The sequence below is a fragment of the Indicator indicator genome, chromosome 9 (genome assembly GCF_027791375.1).
Source record: "Indicator indicator isolate 239-I01 chromosome 9, UM_Iind_1.1, whole genome shotgun sequence".
Classification (NCBI taxonomy): domain Eukaryota; kingdom Metazoa; phylum Chordata; class Aves; order Piciformes; family Indicatoridae; genus Indicator; species Indicator indicator.
This window is the reverse complement of record NC_072018.1, coordinates 11,094,012-11,118,916: the sequence shown is the minus strand read 5'-3', so window position 1 is coordinate 11,118,916 and position 24,905 is coordinate 11,094,012. Positions and strand designations below refer to the sequence as shown.

At 39.6% G+C, this 24,905-nt stretch overlaps 1 protein-coding gene across 5 annotated transcripts; it reads right to left on the bottom strand.

Annotated features, from left to right (window-relative positions):
* Nucleotides 1–450: 450 nt before the first annotated feature.
* PPP4R3B (protein phosphatase 4 regulatory subunit 3B) lies at nt 451–21,630 on the bottom strand. 5 transcript variants are annotated; one of them, XM_054383837.1, is made up of 16 exons: nt 21,489–21,630; nt 20,351–20,406; nt 15,008–15,106; nt 13,471–14,091; nt 10,296–10,373; nt 9,396–9,512; nt 8,290–8,406; nt 7,772–7,903; nt 6,707–6,809; nt 5,669–5,710; nt 4,904–5,062; nt 4,081–4,250; nt 2,766–2,905; nt 2,114–2,298; nt 1,466–1,668; nt 451–868 (listed from the first exon to the last, which is right to left on the bottom strand). In XM_054383837.1, the coding sequence occupies exons 1-16, from the start codon at nt 21,628–21,630 to the stop codon at nt 773–775; spliced, it is 2,460 nt and encodes an 819-aa protein (XP_054239812.1). In that variant the 3' UTR covers nt 451–772. The 5 variants fall into 5 exon arrangements, with proteins under 5 accessions (XP_054239812.1, XP_054239813.1, XP_054239815.1 ...); XM_054383838.1 differs by lacking the exon at nt 5,669–5,710 and having other exon boundaries at nt 8,248–8,406; XM_054383840.1 differs by lacking the exon at nt 4,904–5,062.
* Nucleotides 21,631–24,905: the final 3,275 nt, after the last annotated feature.

The window sequence follows — 24,905 nt, the reverse complement described above, 5'->3', positions numbered from 1 at the left end:
TCATTCCTTGGCGCAGATATTACTGGATGTCTAACCTTAAGCAAAACCATCCATTTTGAATCCAGCTTCCATTTTTCTCCTCTTAAAAAATACAAATTAAAACGTATTTTTAACTCTTTTAAACAATGTGCGCTATAACTGCAGTGTCCCTCCCTCCTCTCAACTATGAGAAATACAATTTACTTGTTAAATAAGTGGTCCCAAATCTGGATTATTATTATGCAGAATTCAGGTTTCCCTTAAAATCTTTTTCAGCAAGGCATTGCTAGAGGAACACAACTCACAGCACCATTACAAAATTAAGATTAAGATTACCGGGTTCAAAATTTAACCCTGGATTTATTTTTTCTTTTTTTTTTTTTTCCTAGTTCTGGGGAAACCCTGCATTATTTTTTAAAAAGCATTTATCACCCCCTTCCCTCCCCCTGCCCTCCCAACACCTGAGACTGTCCTTGCTGAGAAGCCATCATCCAGGTCCTCTGAATACTAACCCACTTCTTTTTGTGTGTGGTTTTGTTGTTTTGTTTTTTTTTTTTTGACAGCCAGAATGGCAGACTTCTTACTTACTAGAAAGACATTAAGTTCCTTGGAAGCTTTGTGTTTACAGAACTAACCCTTTCTAGCTGATACAGTGAGTTTCTTTTGCTACTCCTTGTATTATCTTATATACTCATGGGAAAAAGCTTTCTGAATCAGATCCTTTTTAGCTCTTAAAACAGTTGCAGCATTTGAAACCCCATAATAATAGTTTATTCCAAAGTTTTGGTTTAATTTATGAACCCAGACGAGGTCTTTTCCGTGGAGATGTCTCCTCCTCTTCATCATCATCTTCATCATCAGGATAATCCACTAGGCCAACCAGACTTCCCTGCCAATTACAAAAATACAAGAAAATCTCACACTGAATATCTAGGAATGTGCAATTTTAGTACCTAACCCCAGCAACCTGGTGGGATAAACAAGCCTGCAGCAGAAGGCTTCTTGGCAATGCCTTTTTCATTCGAAGATCCATTTGTCTTAAGAATGTTTTTGAACTGCAATGTTAAAAAGTCCTGGAACTGCCCAGCTCCTCTGAATCTTACTCCAGCTGCTTTAAAACACGTACTAATTCACTGATGACACTAACTTAATTCAGAAAAAAAAGGCTTGCATGTATATCACACGCACATAAAAAGCAGCAACTGGATAGTTAAAGCTGAGGAGTGGGAGCAGCTACATTAGGCAGATGTGAGATTAAGCTGTGCCCACCAGACCACCACCAGACTCCAGTCCCTCCTAATACTTCCCTTAAATCGTTCTCCAAATGAAGTAAGGGTTTATCTAGGCAGGGTTTGGATGAATTTGTATGTGAAGAAGACATCCTGCCTACAGGCCAATGCTGACCTTGCCTCATCACCAGTAAAGTCTCAGGACACTGCTGTGCTGCCCTAAGCGAGGACAGCAGCTTTTGTATGAGTTCTCCCACCTTTGTGGCCGTCACTGCTGTGGTCAGGGTTGTGTTCTTTGAAGAGGAGCTGTTTGAGCTTGCTGGTGATGTCTGAGCTGCCACAGATTTACTGTTTGCACCATTTGCACCATTGGCTGCACTGGCTGAGTGGGAAAAAGTGAATTTGAATCCCCCAGCTGAAGTCCTTTTTGGTAGATTCTCTTTGTCTTCGCTCTCTTTAGCTGAGGGACAAACATTTTCATACTTAAGTATTAGCTGTACACCGTGGAGTACAATCCACATCACAGCATAATCACAGGGAAAAAGCCATCATCTTGTTTTAATTCAGTTTATACCAACTCCCCTATGACCTCAGGCAAAGCATGCCAGCACTCAAACTCTGAGTTGCTCAGATGCTGGGGAACACAGCTCACCTAGCACACACACAAGCACATGGCAAGTTTTGCTTTGGAATGTCATTTAAACTAGAGGCATGCATGGAGCAATTTAACTCATTATTTTAGTCCTAAACTAGCTTGCAAAGACATGCTAGGAATGAATTACTTCACTACATGGAATACCCCTACTCCTGCTTATGATGCACAAACAGCTGGTTTCTTTACACAATACTCCCCATTTCTAGCACACAGTGCCTCCAGCGCTGACAAGCTGAAATTACATAAATACCTTTTTTAGTTTCCATAAATTTTTCGTAACTATCTGGAAAATCATCCTCCTGTTTTGACTTCTCAACTGGAGGTACAACAGCTTCACCTTCTTCCTCTTCGTCTTCATTGAACCACATTTCTTCATCCTCCTCTAAAGCTCTTGCATCTCTGCGAAATCTATTGCTACGCAATATAGATGGAACACTGTAAGAGACACACGACAAGTCGTTCAAATGTTGCTGCTGCTTCAGACTTGGCCAGGATCAGAAATGGCTTCTGAGGCTTCAGAGTGAATGCAGTGGATTTGAGAGGGCAGTCCTGCCCTGTCCTTGGTTCTACCATCAACATAAGCTCCACCAGAACCCCAGTTAACAGTAAGGCAGAGTGAATCATAACTGAATGACAGAAGATTCTGCTCTTCATAAAAGCTGAGTTTTCTGAATGTAACATTTAATACACTGACAAACACAAACTGTGCTACAGCAGACAAGGGAAGTTAGAGGAAGTTTCCTCTAATTGAAGTTTTCATCAAGAATGAAAAACCACCCCAACCCCAGGCTTTTACTTTTTCTGCCCTTCAGGAAATAAAAAAATAAAAAAACCACAGGAGCAGAATGTTACCTAATATGATGGCATTCAATGAAAGTCTTGGAACACAAACTGGGTCATACCTATTCAGTTTCTGGCTCTGTCGGTCTTTTTCTTGCTCATATTTTGTCTTCAGTCCCTTGAATGTCTGAACGTATTCGATAGATTCAAGTGCATTATAAAAGTTTTCAACTATATGTGCAATAAGGGACTTAATATCTTCCTGCATAAGAACAAAACAGGGGTCCAGTCTCTAATATTAACATGCAGAGTCAAAACATTATTATGAAGAACATAAAAAACATGAAAAAGCTGAAATACAGAAATTATGATTTCCAAATATAAATGGACAGAAATACTCAGTGCTGTGCCAATTCTATTTCTGATCATTGGATTAAACCATGACACTTGCTATCCAGGATTAAGGTTACTTCAGCCAGGCCCTGCTCCCCCCCTAAAGGTTCATTTCTCTTTCTAGACCTCAGTTAACAAGGGCAACACCCAAGGGATGAGGCACCTTTTGGTCAGTCGCCCTGTAACAAGCCTCACTGTATCAGGCAATCTTAATGTTCATGCCATGCTGGCACTTGGAAACACAACGCACTTTCTTCATGCAGGAAAAGCTAGCAGCTACAATACCTATGGGCTAAAAACTGCCCTTTTGTTTTCACAAACCACAGTTCCATTTTTACTTCCAAGTTCTGAGTGTGCTGAGATGTGCTCTTTGGGGCAGATTTCTGAAAAAGTAAGTTACTGGGGAAATCTAATCTAACCCACAACAATTCCCTGAGAAGACTCCCCACATCAAGGCACTTGCAATGAGTGGCTCAGGAGCGTGCAAATCCTTGTTTTCAAGCCTAGCGTACAGCCAACTGGGAGTTCTTGCTTGTCTTGTCTGCCCTTTCTATGTACACACTGTTCCCACTAATGCTGCAGGTGGAAAAGCTACTGATGGAGCTGACAATGGCTAAGAAAGCATGTGGGAAGGATTTTTAAGAACAGGATCATTTAAATTTATAGTCACATCTCATTTAGATCAAATAATACTCAGATTTACTCACATGCAACAGATTTCACTTAATTCCTCGGTTCAAATTATTCAGGGGTAAATTTTGCATTGTGCAAAGAAACACTGTTAACCACTTAGAAGAACTTAATCTACAGGATATTTATCTTTGCCACAGACTCCTATGTAAACAGGGCTGATCCATACTCTGTGATGGGATATCAAGTAAAACAAGCATGAGAAGCAGGCTTACTGGCTCCTTTCTATGTGGATATTTAGCAGTGGGATTTTTAGTTTGTGATTTTAAGTGGTAACACACTATTTCATGGCTGAGTTTGCAGTCTGAATTCCCACCTGAGACATGTAAGATCTAAAGAAGCTGCTTAACTTACCACTCTGATGAATTCAAACAGCTCAATCACAGCAGAGTTGAGCAGATTGTACCTAGTTCCATTATCCAAGAGAGCATTTATAACTGGTTCAAACAGGTTCCCCTTGGTGATGTAACGATTATAAAATTCATCTTTTAGGCCGATTATCCTTCTCATAAAGCGAAGAGCACCTGTATGAAGAAAGATATTCAGTAATTTAATGGCTACATGCCAGAGTTCAAATCCACTTCTCCTGGAAAATAGGAAAACCCCCCAATGTTACTGAGCTTAAGATGTGCCCCCAAACCATAAGCGTTAAAAATTTCAGAAGAAACACTTGCTGACCTTTCTCTCATGCTTTGGCTTTTCTGAGTATAGGAACCTGATCAGGGTCCATTTATTTCCTTTTGAAATACAGCAGCAATAAACTATAGCACGTGTGAAATTAAATTATTAGTTTATTCCTGGTGGTCTTCTGTGTTAACCTCCCAGAACCAACTCCTGTTTTTTAAACACCACGGTTCACAAAATTTCATTCTCTCCACAAGAAGCACTGGATTTATGATGTTATTAAGAAATGACAGTATTTCTGTTCCACAAACAATCCTTACTGGCATAAAGATCACTGTGGATTTCAAAAGATGTAATTCTCCTTCCTCCACAAACTACACTGATCTATACAAACAGATATCTGCCATTTTTTCAAAACCGACTAATCAGCTAGTCAGTAATCAATAGGAAATTAAGATGAATTTTAGATTTCAGTATCCACTTGCATTCAAACACATTCTACACAGTACACACCAAGCCCTGAAGAAGGAAATCACAATAGCTCCATACTCACACAAGGCCAGGAACGTGTGTTTCGAATTCATCAAGACCAGTACTCTTCTAAGCAGATCTTTGTTCATAATGTAATTCTTGATGTGGTATGTGTGGTGCTCCACACAAAAAGTAAGCAGCTCCAAAATTAAGGCAAGTAGTTGTGCTGTTTGATAATTATCTACGAGAAAAATTAATGGCTTAGGTTGCATCAAAAAAACCCAGAAAAGTTACCCACCAAACCATCACCAAGCTATTGGGTTCCTGACGTGGTTTTAGTTGCACACTTTAGGAAGTGGGACACTGGGTCCCTGGCTTCTCCTTTTTCTTTTTACCAAGTTGCAAAAATCTCTCTGCACTGAAAGTGGGACTTCTGCCAGGATCAGTGAGTTACTGGTTACAGCAACCCAAACTAACAGTAGGAAGTTACAAGGAAAACCAGTCAGATCCGTATTTGTGTGAACACAATTATCAGTGTCTTTTCATAATGCTCTAAAGAGCAGCCTACATGGATGAAAATCTGAACTTGTTAGTGTGCATTCTGCTAACAATGATTTAAACTTTCAGCAGCAAGGCTAGTTAGGGAAAAAAACAACAGTGAAACAATTAACTCAAAAGCAGATGTAAATGTTCCTTCAGCTTCCTGTCATCTCAAAGCACCTGTGTCTATTTCAATAACAAGTATTGAGAAAAATTAAGTATGGACAGGGCTAACTTCTTTTTAAATAAACCCACCATACACAACAGACAAAACAAGTTTCAACACTCAAGGTCAATTAAAACTTACCAGGAGAAATTGTATTACTCTTAGCAGATCCAACTACTGCATCTGAGAAATAGAATACAAAGATCAGAAAAAGGTTTTCAAAGCCTTGTTCATCCAGCTGTTCAACCTTTTCATCAAATCAGAACTTTCTGTAGACTACTGGGAAATAAGCACATAGCAAGAACATGTGCCAGAAGAGATCTTTCTGTTCAATTTATACAACAAAGTTTCAAATTCAGCTGAGTGAAAATATTTAATTTAATACTTGGAGATATTATTCCTACCTCAACTGAAGAAAATGCTACTCTGAATGTTTCAAATAGTATAATAAAATGAGTACTACAGATATTCTATAAGGTTTCTTTTCATATAATAGGCATAAAACATTGATTTTTTTAACCTAACATTTAATATCAGAAGATGGCCAAGATGAAAGAAATGTTTTCAGCAAATACATATTGGTTTGATCTAATCTTTTGAAAGAGCACCCAGAGAAATGCCTGACCCCAGGAGATATTAAATACCCATCTGTAAATTACTAAAAGTAATTGAGTGCATCAAACAGATTTCCAGTTCTTTTACTGTCACCAGGAAAAAAAGAAACAAGACAACAGAGCTGCAAGTTGCATTTCTTTGAAGAGATTTCCCTCAACATTTCCACAATACAGCCAAGTGAGTGAAAACTTGTCTTCAGAGTTTAGCACCTGAACACTCCCCTGTGCCGGAGTCAAGTAATCACTGATGAATGATCATAGCATTTTGATGACCTTTTAGAGAAAATGACCTGTGAACTAACAGCAAAGATTCTCTGAAATTATACTAGTAAAACCTGCATACAATTAACACTACACATCGAGGAGGTACACATTTTACAAAGCACAGCACTAAAGATAATGTTATCATTTAAAGCTGCAAGACTGTTAAACCATCTGCCCATATTATCCTGCCACTGGAGGAACAACAGTTTTCAGCAAGCATACTCTCAACTTGTACTGCAGGCTTATTGCTGTTTAAGTCACTCGAAAACACTGTAAGACTTTAAGGGGAAAAAAATATTACCTTTTTCACATTTATCTTCTGATGTATTAGCCAGAAGGGGCGCAGTAAGAACATGCATACAATGGTTGTAGAAGAAATTGAGAAATTCACTTTTTTCTGTTTTCTAAAAGAAATACAACTTTATTAATTACTGACAATCGTCCACAGCCTTTTAAATAAGTAAGAGCAGTAACATAACTATCAGCCTACAAAAAAATTCTATCAGGTCCTTCAATTCTGCCTGTATCTTTTTAGTTGTGCGTCCCTCATTGTCTTCACTCCAGGAAGATGCATTTCTTCATTTTGTGAAAAGAACTAAGAGACATTAAACCAACCTATTTATCACCAAAAAATCCCCCCCATGGATACTGAAGATACATCAGCGACTCAAAGTGCTAGATAAAATTTGCTTAAACTATTAAGTGCAGTCATTTTATCTGTAACAACATACATACTTGTTTGACACTAAAGAAAAAACTATCATTGATCCATTTCACTCTATTCTATACAGTATGCGTGTACCAATGGATGACTCCTCTTATATGGAATATGCATTGAATTAGAAATACTTTGGTTTGGATTCAGAATGTAAGCAGCTAAAAGAAAGGAATGAGTAAAGATTTAAAGCAAATTTCTATAATTTCCTGCTCTGACACTGAAACACGTATGTACAACCTGGAAATCAAGAACATAAATCCTTCAGTATGGCACCAGTTTGATGAAGCTGTGTATTTACTGTTCCAGTCCTGTTAAAACGTGGATCTAGTTTTATTTTGCACTGTCTTTGCTATTTCCATTCAGCTACTTGAGTTACAGTCCCCTATTCAGGGCTATTTCACTGAAGCACAGGCTGCTTGGTTTAATAAATACTTGTAACAATGCCACATGCCTTTCATTATCAAAAGCTATATGGAAATTTCAGCTTGCTTTCATGCTGTTTAAATTTGGTAACAGACCAGACGTAACATTCAAAGAAAATTTCTGATATTTTTTAGCCTTCACCCACAATAACAGTAATAGAAAGTCTATCAGGTCTTTCATCTTGCTGAGACAGTAAAGTGTCATTACCCCTTTGTATTTTCTTACATTAGCTGTGGCCAACATATTCTCTGGATCTATCAGAGTACGCAAAAGCCCCATTAGCTGAACAGCTCCCCCAAGCTCAGGATCAGTATCACAGATCATCTGCTCAATGACCACATTGATGAGGAGGATATCCTGCAAAAAACCCCACCCCAAACAAACACACAGAAAATAATTAGACATAGTTTCAACTGTGGAATGATTTCCCTAGTTACTGCATCAGGCTTCTTCTTAAAATTTACATGAAACAGAAGAATTGGGAGCTGCATTTAAACACTAGAGTTCTGCCAAGGACAACTCTCTTCACCCAAAATCTCTGTTAAACAGATCCACAACAATCCAATATAAACACAGGGAACAACAACATGCTTAGAAATTTCTAAATATACTTTTCCCTGTGTTGCTAGTATCGGCACTTTGAGGCTAATTGTAGCCCAAATTCTGGAGAGGTTTGTTTTGCTGTTTCCTTTTCCGCTTGCTCTAAGACTAGTATATTCAAATTCCAAACCACTTTTACTTACATCGTCACTCTGCTGGGCCTCTTGCATTACAAATTCTCGGACCATGGATGGGCTAAATTCTACTAGATAAGAAAATATATCTGTAGCAGCAGATCTAACCTGCAGATCATCCATTCCCTAATTTAAAAAAAAAAAAAACAACAAAAAACAAAAGGTAAATCGTGTTTGGTGTTTATTATCAACTAGAGCTGCAAGAAATAGGGAGTTAAAAGTTTGGAGAGCGTTTTATTACAGCAGTTTCTATGACAAACACAGTAATTGTACCTATTATCCATAGCTTACTGTTTTGTACAAAGGGTCCAACTGTATGAATCAATTTGTACAAGAATTTCTGTACTCAGTTATAGGCAACAAGAATTAAGACTTTTCCTTAAGGTATGTGATTTTCTCCATACAATTTGTAACCCTAAATTATTAACAAAATAGGAACTATCTGGACTGGTCTAACCCTGGAAAAGAATAATGAGATTAGGTTTTACCTAATCACTCAGCATCTATAAGACTTTTATGTTTCCATAACACTCAGTGCCCTTTGGTTAAGTTCACAGGTTGTTACTCTAGAATATAAAACTACTTGAATTTCTAGTTTCTGAGTAACAACACTACTGACAGACGAATTGCAACAGTAAGGCAACAACAGCTTCTTCAACCAAAGGAGTGAAAAAAAATATTATGTTTTTGCATTGCTGATTAAGGGAGATTAATCTGCTTTATACCCCTGGAAAGACAGGATTATGTGATCTTTTGGATAGGAACAAGCTAACAGTTCAGGATTATCTAAAAATACTTCTGTGGCACTGTTCCAAAACCAACAAGAACAGAAAAACCAACCAGGCTGCCACATGAAGAAGAGTAGCTTTCCATTTCACACTACATGATAAAAAGGACTGCATTTAGCAGTCAGAGAATTCATCAAAGTGAAAATAATAACAGAAGTCAGGCTACTTCAGAACACTGTGGACATTTCTGGATTATGAGTGTTACAATGAACTTCAACTTTCCAACTGACCAACAGTCAAATTGACACAAAGGTGAATGACACACTGGAAAAACTAGCTAAATGAAACTTTTGATTGTTTTAAAATAAGCTTTAAGTGTTCACTTACCATTACAATTTCAAGAGCTGGAAGAATTCCCAACTTTGCCAAAGTTTTGAAAAATGCGTCTCTGTTCTGGGGTTGTAATGTCTGAGAAAATGCGCAGAACTCCTTGAAAAAGTTAACCTGTGGTACAGGAAAAAATAATAATTTAAGGAGTATTTGATTGAGAAAACTTCCTTAAAGTAAGAGAGGTGCCACAATTTCTATCAGTTTGTGTACTGGCTGACACGTGTCTTCCTAGAAAATGGTATTACTCTAGTTTTCTCTCTTCCTACCACCAAAAGGAAAGCAAAAGTAAAACCAAATAATATTCATAATTAAAAAAAAGAAGTTGAAATTTCCCTCAAAGAAATACAGTCACCCTGTAGCTACTTTATCACACCTAGCATATGATGGAGTTACACTCCTGTCTCGCATGCCTTCTGTTTATGAAAGAACGAAGATGCCTGCCCTTGCTGAAAGCAAGATTTTTAACATGGCAGTTTAAGCTGGTAAACCTATTGAAGGATAAATAATGTTTTTAATATAAAGGGACTACTGGCAATTCCCAGTCAAAAAACTTAAAACTATCTTTTTGAATGAGTCAAGTACAGAGAAAAAAAGCAATGTTTATGTCACAAATAGAAATTAAATGGCATACTGGAGAGTACTTGGAAGAAAGTACTTTTAAGTCTAGGATGTCAGCTTAGCGCTAGTACTTTCTCACCATAAAAGAATTTTTAGAACAAATCAATCAGTTTACATTGCAAGAACTGTTTTGCTATTGAGCACATAAAAGAAGACTGAGCTACATTGGAAAGGATTCCAGTTATAGAAAGATCTCATTTACTGCAGAACAGTTTCAGTATTTCCACTTAATCTCTGTAGTTTAAGGCACTCAAAGAACCACCAAGACCACTGACTTACCAATTCACATCGCTTGTCGTCATCTGTAGCTTCATCTGTTAACTGTGCAAATACTTCAGACAAAAATTTCTCGTCTTCCTGCATAATACATAAGAACACAACTTACACAGTGCCTCTCAGAGGTTGTAACACTGATCTTTATTGGATTCCACATTGTAGAAAAGTCAAACTGGATTTAAGCTTAACCACAATGCTTAATTACAAACAAAAAACTCCATTATTAGAATTAGCTGATAAGGGGATTTTTTTTTTCTTTTTTTTCTCCACATTATTCTATCACAGCAAGGAAATGCAGAAGTACACATTCAGGAAGACCATTTCAAGTGTGCTGTTTCAGTACTCATTCTGTGCAGCTGAAGCAGGTCCAGGAGACCAGAGACAAATTTAAGCTGAGCATAGGTAAGGATTACCAAAACTGCCTTCTGAAAGACCAGTCTCCAAAGAAGGTGCAGTTTCCTTTCCTGCTCTGTCACGTTGCCCCTGTGCTTTACAGCTTGTCCTTACCCCACATACTGTATGATGCAACATAAAGACCCCCACGCATCAGAAGTACAAAAAATACCTTTGTGCAGTTTCTCTCCCTGCACTGTGCATGTGACCTTTCAGGGAGATAGCCAATTCACTTCTACACTATAAATCACCAGTGAAGATACAATTTTTACCAGGCTGCACCTATGCTGTTCTCACTACACGTATATCAGACCTGCAGTGTTGCAAATATGTTTTGAGTTCAGCTGTGCAAGGGTGACTAGATTGACACATCACCAGTTTACTGTAGCCAGCATCATCCAGTCTCTCAAGCGCTTGGGCACTTCCTACCCTCTTGGTACATTGATTTCTCTGCGCTCCTTCACATAGAAAAGTCTTGGTGTTCTCTCAAGTCAAATGTCTCTGTTACCGTTTAAATACAATATGAATCTTAAACTAAGTAGTAACATTATGCTACAGCATTATAGAATTACACATCTTGTTGTATTAATTCAACTCTATACCTTAAACACATGAACAAACATGAACAGAATAGCAGCACTCCAATTAATGTATATACAAACATTTACTTGCACAATGTTGAGGGGGCATACTTCTCTAATTTTCTGTGAGCTGTCACTGAAACGTGTGTGCTTTATTACCCTAACATAATATAGAACATTTACAGCTACAGGAATGCCACCCAAAGGTTCACAATTGTCTTCCTAGAGATTTTAAGCTACGGGAAAAGAAGTCCTTGACAAACAAACGATGCCTGGCATCAACATCAGATGAGTGCAACATAGATGCACATTGTAGTTGTATTCTAGGCTTTGCTGGGTTTAACTGTTTAATTAAGTCTGTGAAAAAAAACCACACCTGGCTGTGCTACAATCAGTAATAGACATGCTAGAAACCCCCCACTGCAGCACATGGGGAGAAAGATCTCTTCCTTATCTAAGGCTACCCCACAATGCAGTCCTGATGTCCTAAAGCACAGGATGGGTCTAGGTTTTTCACACTCACTCATTTTCCAACCAGGCTGCCCTTTGCTGAAAGCAGTGCCAGAACCAACTGCTTGGCAGCACGCAGAAAGGAGCTTTGTGGCAGGCACAAACACGATCCGTTACTCCTATAAACTGCACTCTGAGGGAGCTTTGCCAGTGTATTTAGGGCAACAAGATTTCTAATGTGTTTGCCAAACCCAAAGGAGCTTTAGAGCTGATTTGCATCAAGGGACCATGACAACAGTCCTGAACCAGAGGTCCATACTACCACGTAATTTTGCTCAAGCAGTTTATCACTAACATCTCTTACATGTGTGCTTTCTTCTTAATTTGTAATTCTCAGGGCAGCTCAAATGATGCAAATATCAACATTATTTGTAAATCATCACATATACCTCAATTACAGTCTTTCAAGCAGACAGGCAAACCTATGTGCCATACACTCCACTGCAGCAAAAATGGCAGTGAAGAATACCAAAGAACTGCCAGAAGATTTCAGCACTTTTTGACTAAAGTTCTAGAGATGACATGTAATCATAGTTTTCTGTTCAGGCACAGTTAAATATTTGGTACAGTAAAGCTTAAATGAAAAAGAACTTTACAGAGTTAAAAATCTCTAAATGGAAACAGGACTGTGACCTCAGGAGAGTAACACTGAATTTATTTTTAGCTTTAGGAAGCAATATATGCAAAAGAAGGGAAATCTTTATTTAACACCAAGTCATTAGTTTTTTAAGCAGGTCTTAGTTTCTTTCTGCTATTCGGGCAAGAATAAGAAAGAAGCCCAAAAGCTTATTCATGCAATTATCTGCATTTCTTTAGTTTTTATTTTCTTTCTCTCCAGTCCTCTATTGCTTTCTTTAGAAATACTACTTACGGTAATGTTATTTCTCCAGTGCCCCTCTTTCCACCACTGTAACTACCCTCTTATCCTCAATAGAACTTCCTGTTTCACAGAGAATACCACATTTACAACCAGCAGGTGCCATTTTTCTAAGGACATGGATCAGAAACAGAACAAAACCACTCTGACATCCATTAGTTTGCACAACAAAATATGACCCGAAAATACCCAAGATGTCATGAAGCTCATCTTCACCAAGAGTCCTGCCACAGTCCAGTCTGGCTGTCATACCCAACTACTTTTAGACATGCTTCTGACTACGAAGTATGCATTAAGTTTTTTTATGTAGTAACATGTTGGTTATTCATTGATCATTACTTCTGGCTGTCAGTATAAAGAAAAAAATCCAACTAATTACTTACTATACACTATGAACATTTGAAATTAATAGCATAGAGCAACAGTAGTGTAACAGGAATGATTCAGAACATGCTCTTTTCAATCACAGATATTTCGTTATAGACATCACAAATGTCCCTGATATACAATACAAAAAGCTGCATGTGCCATACATACCTATACAAAAACAGCTCAAAACATTTATGCTGCTTGTGAACCAAGGAGAACATTTAACAGTTTACAAGTCATGAAAGAATATTAATATACTCACCTTAAATCTACCACCTTTAAAATACAAAATAAAAGGAACCAGAAGTAAGGGGAAGCATTCAAAACACGAGGCAAATGAAATTGTGTATGATAACTCACATGGTGTTAAAGAGCTGTAATCATATTGGAAACTACAGCCAGATGTATCTATACATAATCCATTGATACTGTATTAAAAACCACTTACCTGCAACATACTGACAATCTCAACTTTGTTGAAGAAAATAAAGGAAGTGAGGGTAGAAAGAAAATTCTCTTCAAAAACAGATGGTGTCGGCAAGATGATGTCCTGAATATACTGTACCCTGTAAGTCTGATGGATTTTTTGCCTGAGTTCAGAGTCTGTTATAGGAATAACCTCCTTAAATTTCGCTGTTTTGGTCAAGAACTCCCTGTGCCGTTTTGGCTGAGCCAAAGAAGGATCATACTCAAGGCATCCAACAACATCCATAATACACTCATCTGAAAACATCACCTCAAACAGAGTTGCTTTGTTGAGGAACAAAATTCCTCTAATAATTTCATATAAGTGATGTAAGCCTTCAGTGTTCTCTAAATTCTCACAGACTTGGAAAAGCTGTAATAGTTTTTTAATGTAGCCCTCATTCTCCAAGGCCAGTGCTAGCTTTTCTCTACGGATGGGTGAGGAGAGCACAGAAGTAACTAGGTCAGCAATCTCTTCAAGTTTGTTGAGTTCACAAGTAGGAAGGTCAATCAAAGGACTAGTTTCAGGCATTTCTTCTATGTGTTCCTCTTCTGACTCAATAAGGTCCTGTGTGACTTCCACTGAAGGATCCTTACCTTGAACCTAAAAAGAATGCACACAGTTACTGACTCATCCCAGAACAAAAAAATTAATCAAGTTGGTAACTGAAATAACATGTGTGCAGAAACTTTTACACCCTCAGTTGCCTGAAAAATGTCTAGTCAAGCAGAAGAGTAAGCTTGCTGCCGCTACCTTATACAGTCACTACCGTCATCCTCAGGAGTCTATTTGTAATAAAATCAAACTAAACCAAACCCTAACAGCACCTGTGCAGTCATGAAATCTGAGGCACCTTAGAGACAAGCACAAAATATAAAAAGGAAAGAATGGCATAACAAAACCTCCTTTCAGTAGCTATACCAACATTAAATGAAACACAACAAAAAGACAAACAACAAAGGCAGGAAAAAGTCACAAATATTAAAATTGCACAAAAAAGCGTTGAAAATTTTAAATCTGAAGTGTTTCATAACAACAACATAAAAGATTCAAATATCCATAAACAGTCAGTAAGACTTAGGTCTTCACGGGGAAAAAAAGAAATCGTGGAGATGCCCAAGCTCACAGAGCAGTAGCACCTCTTTTATCACCTACAGTGATATCACTTACAGTGATCTAGCTCTTTATGTGGTTTTTTGCTCCACTGCACTTGAACAAGCAGCTTTCCCAAGGCTGCCTAGGAGAATGAAAACATGGTACACTCTAGCATTCCCCTCTTCTATAAAAACAAACAAAAAAAACCCTAAAATGCCCAGCACCAGAGTTGCACCATCACAGTGATTTTTCAAAGGCATGGAATTCTATTATGAAAACAACAACCAGTGCTCTAAATAGTGGCATCTTAACGTCTTAGACAGAAAATAATGATGAATATGCACTTATTTTACAAGCAGGTTTAAAAATTACAGAACAAATACATGAAGTCATAGAGGACACTAAAATTTCAAGTTAACTGTACCTGGCAGATTTTTTCCCAGATTTCATCACAGCCAGCTTTTTCTTGAAAACTCAGTGCTAAATCATAGTTTTCTGCTTCTGACCAGACAATCAGGGTGTCCTGTTGAAGACAAAAACAAAGAACCCAATTGTTTCTGAAATAGGTCTATGATGCATATTAATCTGTACTCTATTAAGTAATGTGGCTAAAGAGGAAATAATTTTTATTGAAGTTAGATTTGTCAAAAAAAAAAAAGAAACTAAAATACTAACTCACCTATTCTGCCACAATGACATATCTCATTTTTGCTATTTTATGACCATTACCTTACATTTGATATACTTGAATATAATTTCATATGTATTTTCGTATGCAAAACACTTATAATGGCATTTTTCTACAACATACTTCTGAGCCAAGTCTTGACAAGAGAACACATACATTGTAGGAGATTCAAAAATCCTGCAATGTAACAATTTAAGTCTTTTCATGCTTAATGAAGTAGAAACAAAAAACCAAGATGATATAATTTTGTCCTCAGAAAGGATTCGACACAGCCTTAGCAATGTGAGAAATAATGCCTAATCAATGTTAACAGATTCTTTTACCAGTTAAAAGACCTACAAATGGAATAATGTAAGACTCCTAAGTTCTTACTGAAATTACAGACATCTTGCCAACAGGTATATTGATTTGAAAAAGTTTATTTTCCTCTATTAGTACAGCCTCTATCAATTCAATTTGTGCACTTGCACAGCGTACCTGGAAAATTCACTGTAATTTCTGAATAGACTAAAAAGGAGTTTTTATGAGGTTTTATTAGGATAGCTGCTACTGCACCATAAGAAATCATGCTCAGCATCCTATAGGATGTTAAACATTCAAACTGAATGGCTTTCTGCTAGTTCTGTGGTACATTTGGTAAGCTCCATCAAAACAGTTCAACGTTCCACCAAATTTGTTGGTTTTTAACACCAGCAGACCCTTGCTTAACAGTCCTTATAGACCAATTCACTTCCCACATCCACGAAAGTCATCATTTACCTCACAACTTAGGAAGGCTTTTAACTCTTGATCCGCATTTTTTTTGTAAACAAAAGCTTCCAAGTGATACCTTTAAGCTTAGCAACCAAACCCAAATAGATCTCTGACTGACTTACAAATACGTTAGAAAACTTCAGTGGTAACAAGAAAGAGATGCTGCCATTACCCTCTTACATCTTTAACCCAAAAGTACTTCTTGGTTCCCTTTGCGCACCTAATGACATGAAGGAACGAAGTTCACTATGTAAAAAGGCCAATCCATAACAACTATCCAGTCACCATCCTTCATGTATCCAGAGACAGATGGACAAATACATAATTAATACAGAGAGATCACTCCTGCTCTTGAACCTGCTGTCAGTCAGCAATTGCTTTCAATCAAAATCAGGTTAGTTTAGATGGTTGAAACAGACCTTTGTTAAGGCAGTTATCTAGGCTTACACAGGTCAGAGATCACTCCTAAGTATTTCCTCTGGCAGATGTGAGGGGACAGTCTTCTCTTTCTGGGAAGACCAGAACACACTGTGCTGTGGTCTTAATGCTGTTCAGGAGAATTAGCTTATTTATTCTAGTGACCTGTATTACACTTTTGTCCTCCAGTCACAAATATTAAGAGGTAGTGTCCCTGCTTTCGGGCTCCAATTCATGTGCACAAATGGTACAGCTTACACTGTTTTTGCTCCCAGCTGTCAACCCTCATCTCCAGCTCACACACAGCTGAATCTTCATGTTTACAGTGTGCCATTTTAGAGTAAACAGTTGAACTGGGCTTTAAGGAAAAAATTATGACTGTGGGCACTAATCTGGGTCTCTTTTAGAGATTCCTCAAAACAAGAGTTCTTAAGTACAATTTTATAGCTGCTACAGAACTCAAAATCTGAAATATTTACCTTGAAACATTCTGTGAAATTTCTAGTGCTCTGACACTCAACATCAATTCACTTCCAGGTAAGCTGAGACTCAGGTCCCTCAATGAACAAAGAAGGACACGTACAAGAAGAAATCCTATTCATAGCCCAGAATGATTCAAGTAAGAGATATAGTGCAGTAACCGACTACATGCATGGAGACTGCACTCAAAAATTATCTGAGAATTTTGGAGTCACTGAATGGTATTTGTTACAATCTGTACTGCCCACATGAAGCACAACTTCTGTAATTTTATCCAAAAATATTTCTCAGACTAAAAGAATTTAATCAGAAAATAATTGACCAGAACCAATATAAAATCTACTTGTCTGACATGTACAATCTACTCATCCCACATGATCTAAGACAACCCAGGAAGACCACAGAGCTTCCAGGGCTAGCTGCTGCATGAGACTACCACTCCCACCTGCTCTGGTTAGCACCTGCAATGCTGCTTCACCACTGAACAGCAGCAATATTCCTTAATTCACTCAAACACAAAAGAGATTAATTCAGAACAATTTAACCCAAGAGTAATTCAAGTTCCTCTTCAGTGTTGGCACTATCTGTGCAATGTCTGCTACTCCACCTCACCTTATTTCTACATGCCCTGTCAACTCCCCAGCACAAGCATTCTATACAGTGAACCAGTTGGAGGAATACATGCTGATAAAAATTAATCCAGCAACAAGAACTATTTCAACTGATTAAGTTTCTGCATCTAACCTAGCAGACAGTAACATGAATACTCATGTGGGCATAAAAGAGTAGTGAAGCAGACCCTTGGCAACTGCTTAGGATGGCTTCAACAGCACCTGTGCAAATGTGTCAAATCCTAGCTTCAACTAACTTTGATTTTGCCTCAAGCAAATTTCTCTGTTGTCACAGGAGTGATTGCAACTCTGTGCAAAAGGCAGTATTTGCACACGCTCTTCATCTCACATCTGAGACTGGACAGAGTACACCCAAAGGAGGCAGTGTTCACAGCAACGGCTTAGGAAGCAGGTTCAAGTCATACAGCCAAGCAGATGGAAACTACCACCCCAGCAACTGAGCTGCTGGAACATAGCACACCAGGATCCACCTCACTTGTCACTGAAGACACAAGTCTTCTGTCAGTTTTGCCAGGGAACTGTAACCTCAAGCAGAAGGTGGAAACCCACATGGGTGCGGTAACAACTTTTTAAACTGCTGGTGCCTGAGCCTCCAGAACTTACCCAACCCTGCCCTTCAGCCAATGAGGTGATCAGTGGAGGTATGTTAACTTTCAAGGCCTATGCCCCAAAATCCAGGGGCATCTAAAGCTCTTCAGGGTCCATGTTTTTTGCATACATGCAATTAAGAGATTCTTTATGCTGCATGCTGAGCAGCCTGGCACTTACATCCAATCTCAGTAGTTAACAGCCAGTACTACTTAGCATAGTGCAATATTGTGAATCAGACTAATGCACAGCAACTGAAAATCAGCTCTTTTTCTTTTTCACAGTGTTGTTAAGAAAATCACAACTTATCCAATAACTATTCTCTAAGTCCATTCAAGTAATTTATACGAAGACAGATGTGAAGGCACAATTCCTTTCCATCAAGCTGCAGGGTTTCTCCAAACCCAAGATGATCAGCACCTTAATGAAAATCTGCATCTGAACTCTGGCAAGGGGGAAAGAGACCTCTCCCTTCATGCTTTCACCCACCTACAGGCATCTGCCCTAGGTGGATCAGTACAGCCTCCAAGTCTTCAGGCTACCTATATAACAGACTTCAACATTCCACACAGGACCTCAGGAAAGCCTACCTCTCAAGGTCTAACTTTTTGCTACTCTACTCAGTAGGAAGCACATAAAACTTGAGGACTTCAGTCTGTCAACTAAAAGCTGTAAGATTTCAGACGCTAGACAAATCTAGAACCTTTCTCTAGAAATCATGATTATTCATCTTAAAAAAAACCAGCCAATTGTCTTCCACAGAGAAAACAGTGAAGCAAACACTTTATCATAGGATCACAGAACCATTAAGGTTGGAATTAAGATCATTGAGTCCAACTGTCAACCCAACACTACCATGATCACTAAACTATGTCCCAAAGTGACAGCCATAAGGACACAAAGGCATTAGAATCAGTAATAAAAGCCAACCAAAAATAAACCTCAACCTGAGTTTTTCAAAACTACAACATAAAAAGACTTCCCCCCCAAGTAAAAGCTACTTAATTTGTAGCAAACTTTCAAGTGATTTAAGCAAGGCTTTTAAATACTCAGTTGTATAAAGTTTCAGAAAGCAGGCTGCAACAGGTAGCACTTTAAAATTCTACAGCATCATAACCTGCATTTGTATTTCACTATGTACATTTCCTCTACTAAACAGGAAGGAGTTCAAGGCTCTTGACTTGCAGAGCTCTGTGAAGACCATCCTCCTTCCTCAGTATGGCCTACAATTGCCATCCACCTGACTAAATCCACCAATACCCAGTGAGTGAAAAGCAGAAACCACAGCAAACAGCCTTCTAAAAAAGGTGTGCCCAAGATGCTAACTCACTTCTAAACTAAAGCCAACCTGTGATCAACAGGTAAGTCTTTCCTCAAATTCTCATCACATAACCTGTCACCAAGACAAAATCCTTAAAAGACTTTTCATTATTTTGGAAGAACAAAATTACCGATTACTAGTGCTCTAACAATTCTGCACACCACAATGAAAAGAAGCACGAAACACTGAACAAAAGGAACAGAGCATCTACTGCAGAACAAAGGAATAGAAAGGGAAAAAAATAAGAACCATGAGAACGTTAGCAGAGACACCAAAAATTAATGCAGGAAAAGGCAACAAAAGCATAAGAGAATTAGTAAGCTAATTATTTCAGAGGATTAAACAGAAATGACCTGTTACCACAGCCCTCAACTGTTTTACTTATTTTTAGAGAAGTGCAAGTTAAGTCTCAACACAGCTAGTCTGTTTACTTAGGATAACATAAGTTTTCAAGACTTAAACCAAAAACTAACAGCAACAATGAATGAAGTCCCACAAAGGGGAGTCAAAAAGAACTTAAGAAATAAAGACTCCACAACAGAGCTGGCAACATTTTCTCCTTCCTAATTCAGAAACAATCTGGGATGGGAGACAAAAGTTATGCATGTATGTTTCTAACTATTTTTCCTGTAATAAATTCAGTATTTATCCAAACTTTATCTATTCTATTCAAAGCTTGAGTCCAAAAGGTTTTTTTAGGAGACCAACATGTGAAGTATTATAGCACCTAGACTTCCAAGCAAGTTTTACATCTCTGTGAAAAATACCATTGACAATCTCATGTCATGATGCTTCCTTTTTTTTCCTGAAAAATGCCATTACTTAGAGCATCAAACAATTTCTCAGCATGAGTAATGAGAAAAAAAAAAGCCTAGAAATAATACTTGCCTGCTGTTTTTGATATGCAGTATTTGGATTTATCTTCGATTCTAGCAGTAGCGAACCTGAAAAAGGTATGTAAAGAGATTTACTGAATTTACCAAAGAAAGTCTGTGCATCTGACAACAACCACCAATGTGCCCATCAACATATGCTCAACCTAATCCCTGTTTTGCAGAAACCTAATCATGTTCTTTAACCATAACTCCCTAAAATAGGACCTGTAAGATAAAATTTAACACAAATATCCATATCAAAATGTACTAATTCTCTATAGTAGTGTTTTTTACTCCTGAAACATACTGTGAGAAGTAGCTTGTTTAAAGCCTGTTTGAAAAACCTACACAAACTTGCACCTGATAACATGCTGCCCAGCATGTTATGTTTTTGGCTCAGAAGCCACATGGACCTTCTGCTTTTATTTCCTTCAACTGTCCTTCAGAAGTGAATCATCTAGACACTATAACCCCTGGGACCTTATCTTGTGTATTCAAGTAGCATATGTAGCCTGGCAACAGCTCCAGGATAACTTACACCAGTTTTAGGTGGTTTATTTAGGACATTAGCACCTGTCCGCTGACGAAGTGATGAGCCTGTGCCCTTCCCCCTCCAAAAGAGACCCTTAAAGTGACTTTAAATTGCAATACAGCCTAAGCAACGCCACAAAACTCGAAAGCAATCAGGGAATTTCTAGGGGAAACAAACCAACCATTTTTTTACAGCAGAAAGAAGGGGAGGAAAAGAGCACTTTGAAAACGAGCAAAATTATTCTGAAAGCGAACAAGATGTCGTCATATGCAACTTCATCTCTCTTTAATCAAAAGATATGCTGCACGGGAAAAAGTCTAGTACCACGGTAGTAACCACTGCTATAGCCTGTCGGGTGAAAACTTGGTACAGAGCCGCAAGCTTGAAGAAAAAATGGGAAAACAACAATAACCCCCTAGGGTCTTCACTACTAAGCGCGACGAGTGAAGACACCAGCAGCCAGGCCCGGCGGCGGCGGGTGTCACCCCTGCGAGGGCGGCAGCAAGGGGCGCCGGGACCAGGCCTGACCGCGGGGAGCGAGGAGAGGAAAAGGCCCAGGCCCGAGCCCGGGCCGCGGCAAAGGATCTAGGCCTCCGCGCAGTCCCGGCCACACTCTTACCATCCGACTCGGCGCGCACCAGCAGCGACATCCCCTTCAGCCGCTCCACGTAGGTGGAGGAGACGTGCCCGGTACCCCTGTCGTCCCATTGCCGATCCTCGTTGAGGGTGTAGACCTTCACCCGCCGACGGGTGTCCGACATGGTGCAGCCCCGGCCTCGGGCCTCCGCGCCGGCCCTGGGGCCCAGGCCCGGGCCCGCTCCGCCTCCGGGGGGCGATGAAGCGATGGCGGATACGGAAAGAAGCAGAGCCGCCGGGAAGCTCAGGGGCACGGCGAGGCCTTTAACGCGCCGCTTTTCATGGCTCCCCAAAGGCGAGAGCGACGCCGCGCTCCAGCTCAGGCCCTCGCTGGCGCCGATCCGCCGCCTCAGCAGTTACCGCAGCGCCGCCGCCATCTTGTAACCCGACTCTCGCCGCCTTTCTCTTCCTCTCAGCCCGGCCACGGGCTCCCCTCGCAGGGGCTACGGCGGCCGGCAGCTGCTACCGCACCGCCGACGGGACGGCGGCCGCAGGTGGGGCCGGGACAAGGCGGAGCCGGGTCTCCCGCACCCGCTCTGCGCCCCGCGGGGTAGTTTTCCGGCAGAGAGGGAGGGTGGGCGCAGGGTTAGATACACGTGTATCGGATTTTCTCTGCTGTGTAATGGCTCAGCTTCTGGTCGACAACAAAACAATATATATCTGTTTTAAAGACTAGCCTAAAGGCTGGTACGAACACTGACAAAGCATCCCTCTCTCCTCACGTGTGGCGAGGGCCACCGCCATGACACAAAAGGATGGACAAAAGACAGATTCACAGCAGGGTTAAGTTTAGGACAAGCCCGCGCCATAATAACACAGTTTGCAAGACCTGGCGTTAAGGTTTTGGAAGAAAAGGATTCCCCTGCCTCGTAGAACAGTAACCTTTTTTGCCTTTAGTAACGCATAATCTGCACTTTGTTGCATATTCCAACGCTTTGTACAACGGTATGGAAACCTCAAAAAAGTTAAACTGAAGATGAAACTGTTCGGGGAAGCTTCTCAATGAGAGAAATATGCTTAATTAGGCTTTACAAATGCTGTACAACTGAAGACCATTTGCCAGGCATTGTGGAGTCCATAAATCTTATTTTCCACATTAAAAATGAGCTACACATTTCCACTGTACCAACAATAATAATTTAAAAAATAGTTACATTTCAGTGTTTGCATGGAAATAGGGAAAACAGATATAAAAGGGGGAAAGAAATCAAGCTGTGTGAAACAGTGGGAACACTGGGGAGGAAGGGAAGCTTGAAAGTGTCTCAGAACAAAATCTTTCAGGCTCTGAAAGGGAGGAGAGAGGGGAGGGCAAGTGCCCCCCAGGCAAGGGTGTGTCTCATTCCCAGACAAAGCCAAACTTTTCCAGCTCTTGCTTCATGGGGAAAGCAGTTAGAGCAGTATAGCTCTCACAAGACTGGCATTTCTCTGGTGTACAAGAAAAGGTTTACTATAGAATAAGCCACTATAAGTAGCTCACAGAACTGAGTTAGCCTGGTTATTGTCAGTGTGGGAGGGGAATTTCAGCCACACTGCAACAGAGCAGCACCCTTAATGGAGTTTTGCAGTAGCAGAGTTCCAATGCAGTCAAATCCTTATTTTAATTGTTAACAGGCCACTGAAGAGACACAATCACGAGGTTTCTTTGCAGATGATAACTGTAATACCTCTGAACCATATACACTTATCTTTTGCTATATACAATATAGGAACATACTTTAGCAAATGCATTATATCATTATAGGTAAATATAAGTTAACTGTCCAAAAGTCACGTTACATTAATGGATCCAGTATCGTTTGAGACACATTAAGCAGTTTACAGTTGAGCTCCACACAAACCTTTCCTGCTATATGTCAATGGAGTTGTCTGCATCACATAGCCTCACCCCCTCAAGGTTTTTCACATCATAAACATTTCTGCCTCAGTGAAAGCTCAGTATAAAGAAAAGACACAAAGAAACACAGATCCCAAGAGCCAGCATATTGCTGCTTCAGGACGTCCACCACTTGGAAACTCTTCCCTCTGCAAGACTTCTATGCCTGTACTTCATACCAAGTACATTAAGCATGATCTTCTACTCAAGATCAAATGCAATACATTTCCAGATATGCAGAACACCAAGAAACCACAGCAGAATATTCTGGAAGAAATTCCTATATATCATGGTGAATACCTATAGAAAGAGTATGTGAGCCAGAACTAGCATGAAAACCATTTATCTGCTTAAGCTGTGAAATGAATCCTTGGGCTCTCCAGGCACGACATCAATGACCTCTGTGGAAAACTGCTGCCTCAGAACACACCTGGATTTCACTCCCTTGGACATGGGGCTCCTTTTTTGCACAGAACACCATGCAAAACTCCTCAGCCTGAGGTGTTAGCAACCGCATAATCTCATCACCTACCAGTAGAAGTCTGGGGGGATTTGTCTGAAGAAGATAGGCAAGACTTGCCCGAACAAGTCTTACGCAGCTGATTTAAAACCAGGATAAATACAAGACCAGGAAAGTAACATACTTGAATCTTTGCACTGCAAGATTCAGAGATATCAAAGCAGGACTTTTTCATTGTGGTGTTGCACCTGCCATTAGCTCATCTGTCCCCATTATCACAAAGTGACAACCTACAGCTGTTTGGATTCTCTGTTTATCATCAAAACCAATATTTTTGTCTGTGGGCTGCAGGCAGAGCATGTCATCAGGTGTCACAACATGGAGCACCAAGAAGCTCTTTTTTCTTATTTTCAGAAGCAAGACAACTCATTCCTAAAGCACTTAAATTAACAGACCGTATCATTCTCTCCAGCACATAAGCCCAGAAATATGATTAGGCCAGCTCTTAACACTTTTCCGATAGTACTTGTAACATTTATTACTGATATTTAGACAGGCCAGCTCCTGACACTTTGCTCCTGTGTGAAAACTGCTTTTTTTTTTTTTTCAAGTAAATGTATTTCTAGCCCTCTTGACCTGGTATAATGCTGAAACTGCCCAGCTTCACTTTCCAAAGCAATTTCTTTCAATGACTCTATTCAAGATGGGTCATTACAGAAGCTAATTATCTAGGGCAGTGGAGAAAAGAAGAAAAAAAAATTTCAAAAATGAAAAAAACAGCTACTGCAATAGGGCTGAGCTCAATTACCATTAACCTACCTGCTCTCTGATCATAGCTGATAGCACTTGAGAGTCAAATACCTCCTGCCGCGGTCCAACCTGCTGGTGCTGAGTGCTCTCAGTTGAACTCGGGATGTATGAAGCCAGTCTCCCTTCCCTCCAGAAAGGTTCAGACTGAACACAGACTTAGTCAGCTCTTGGCTCCCATCAAGCTTCTCTCCTCAGGTAAGAGCTGCTGGCTTGTGCTCCTCCCAGACAGTTCCCAAGTGTACTTTTTTCCACCCCTT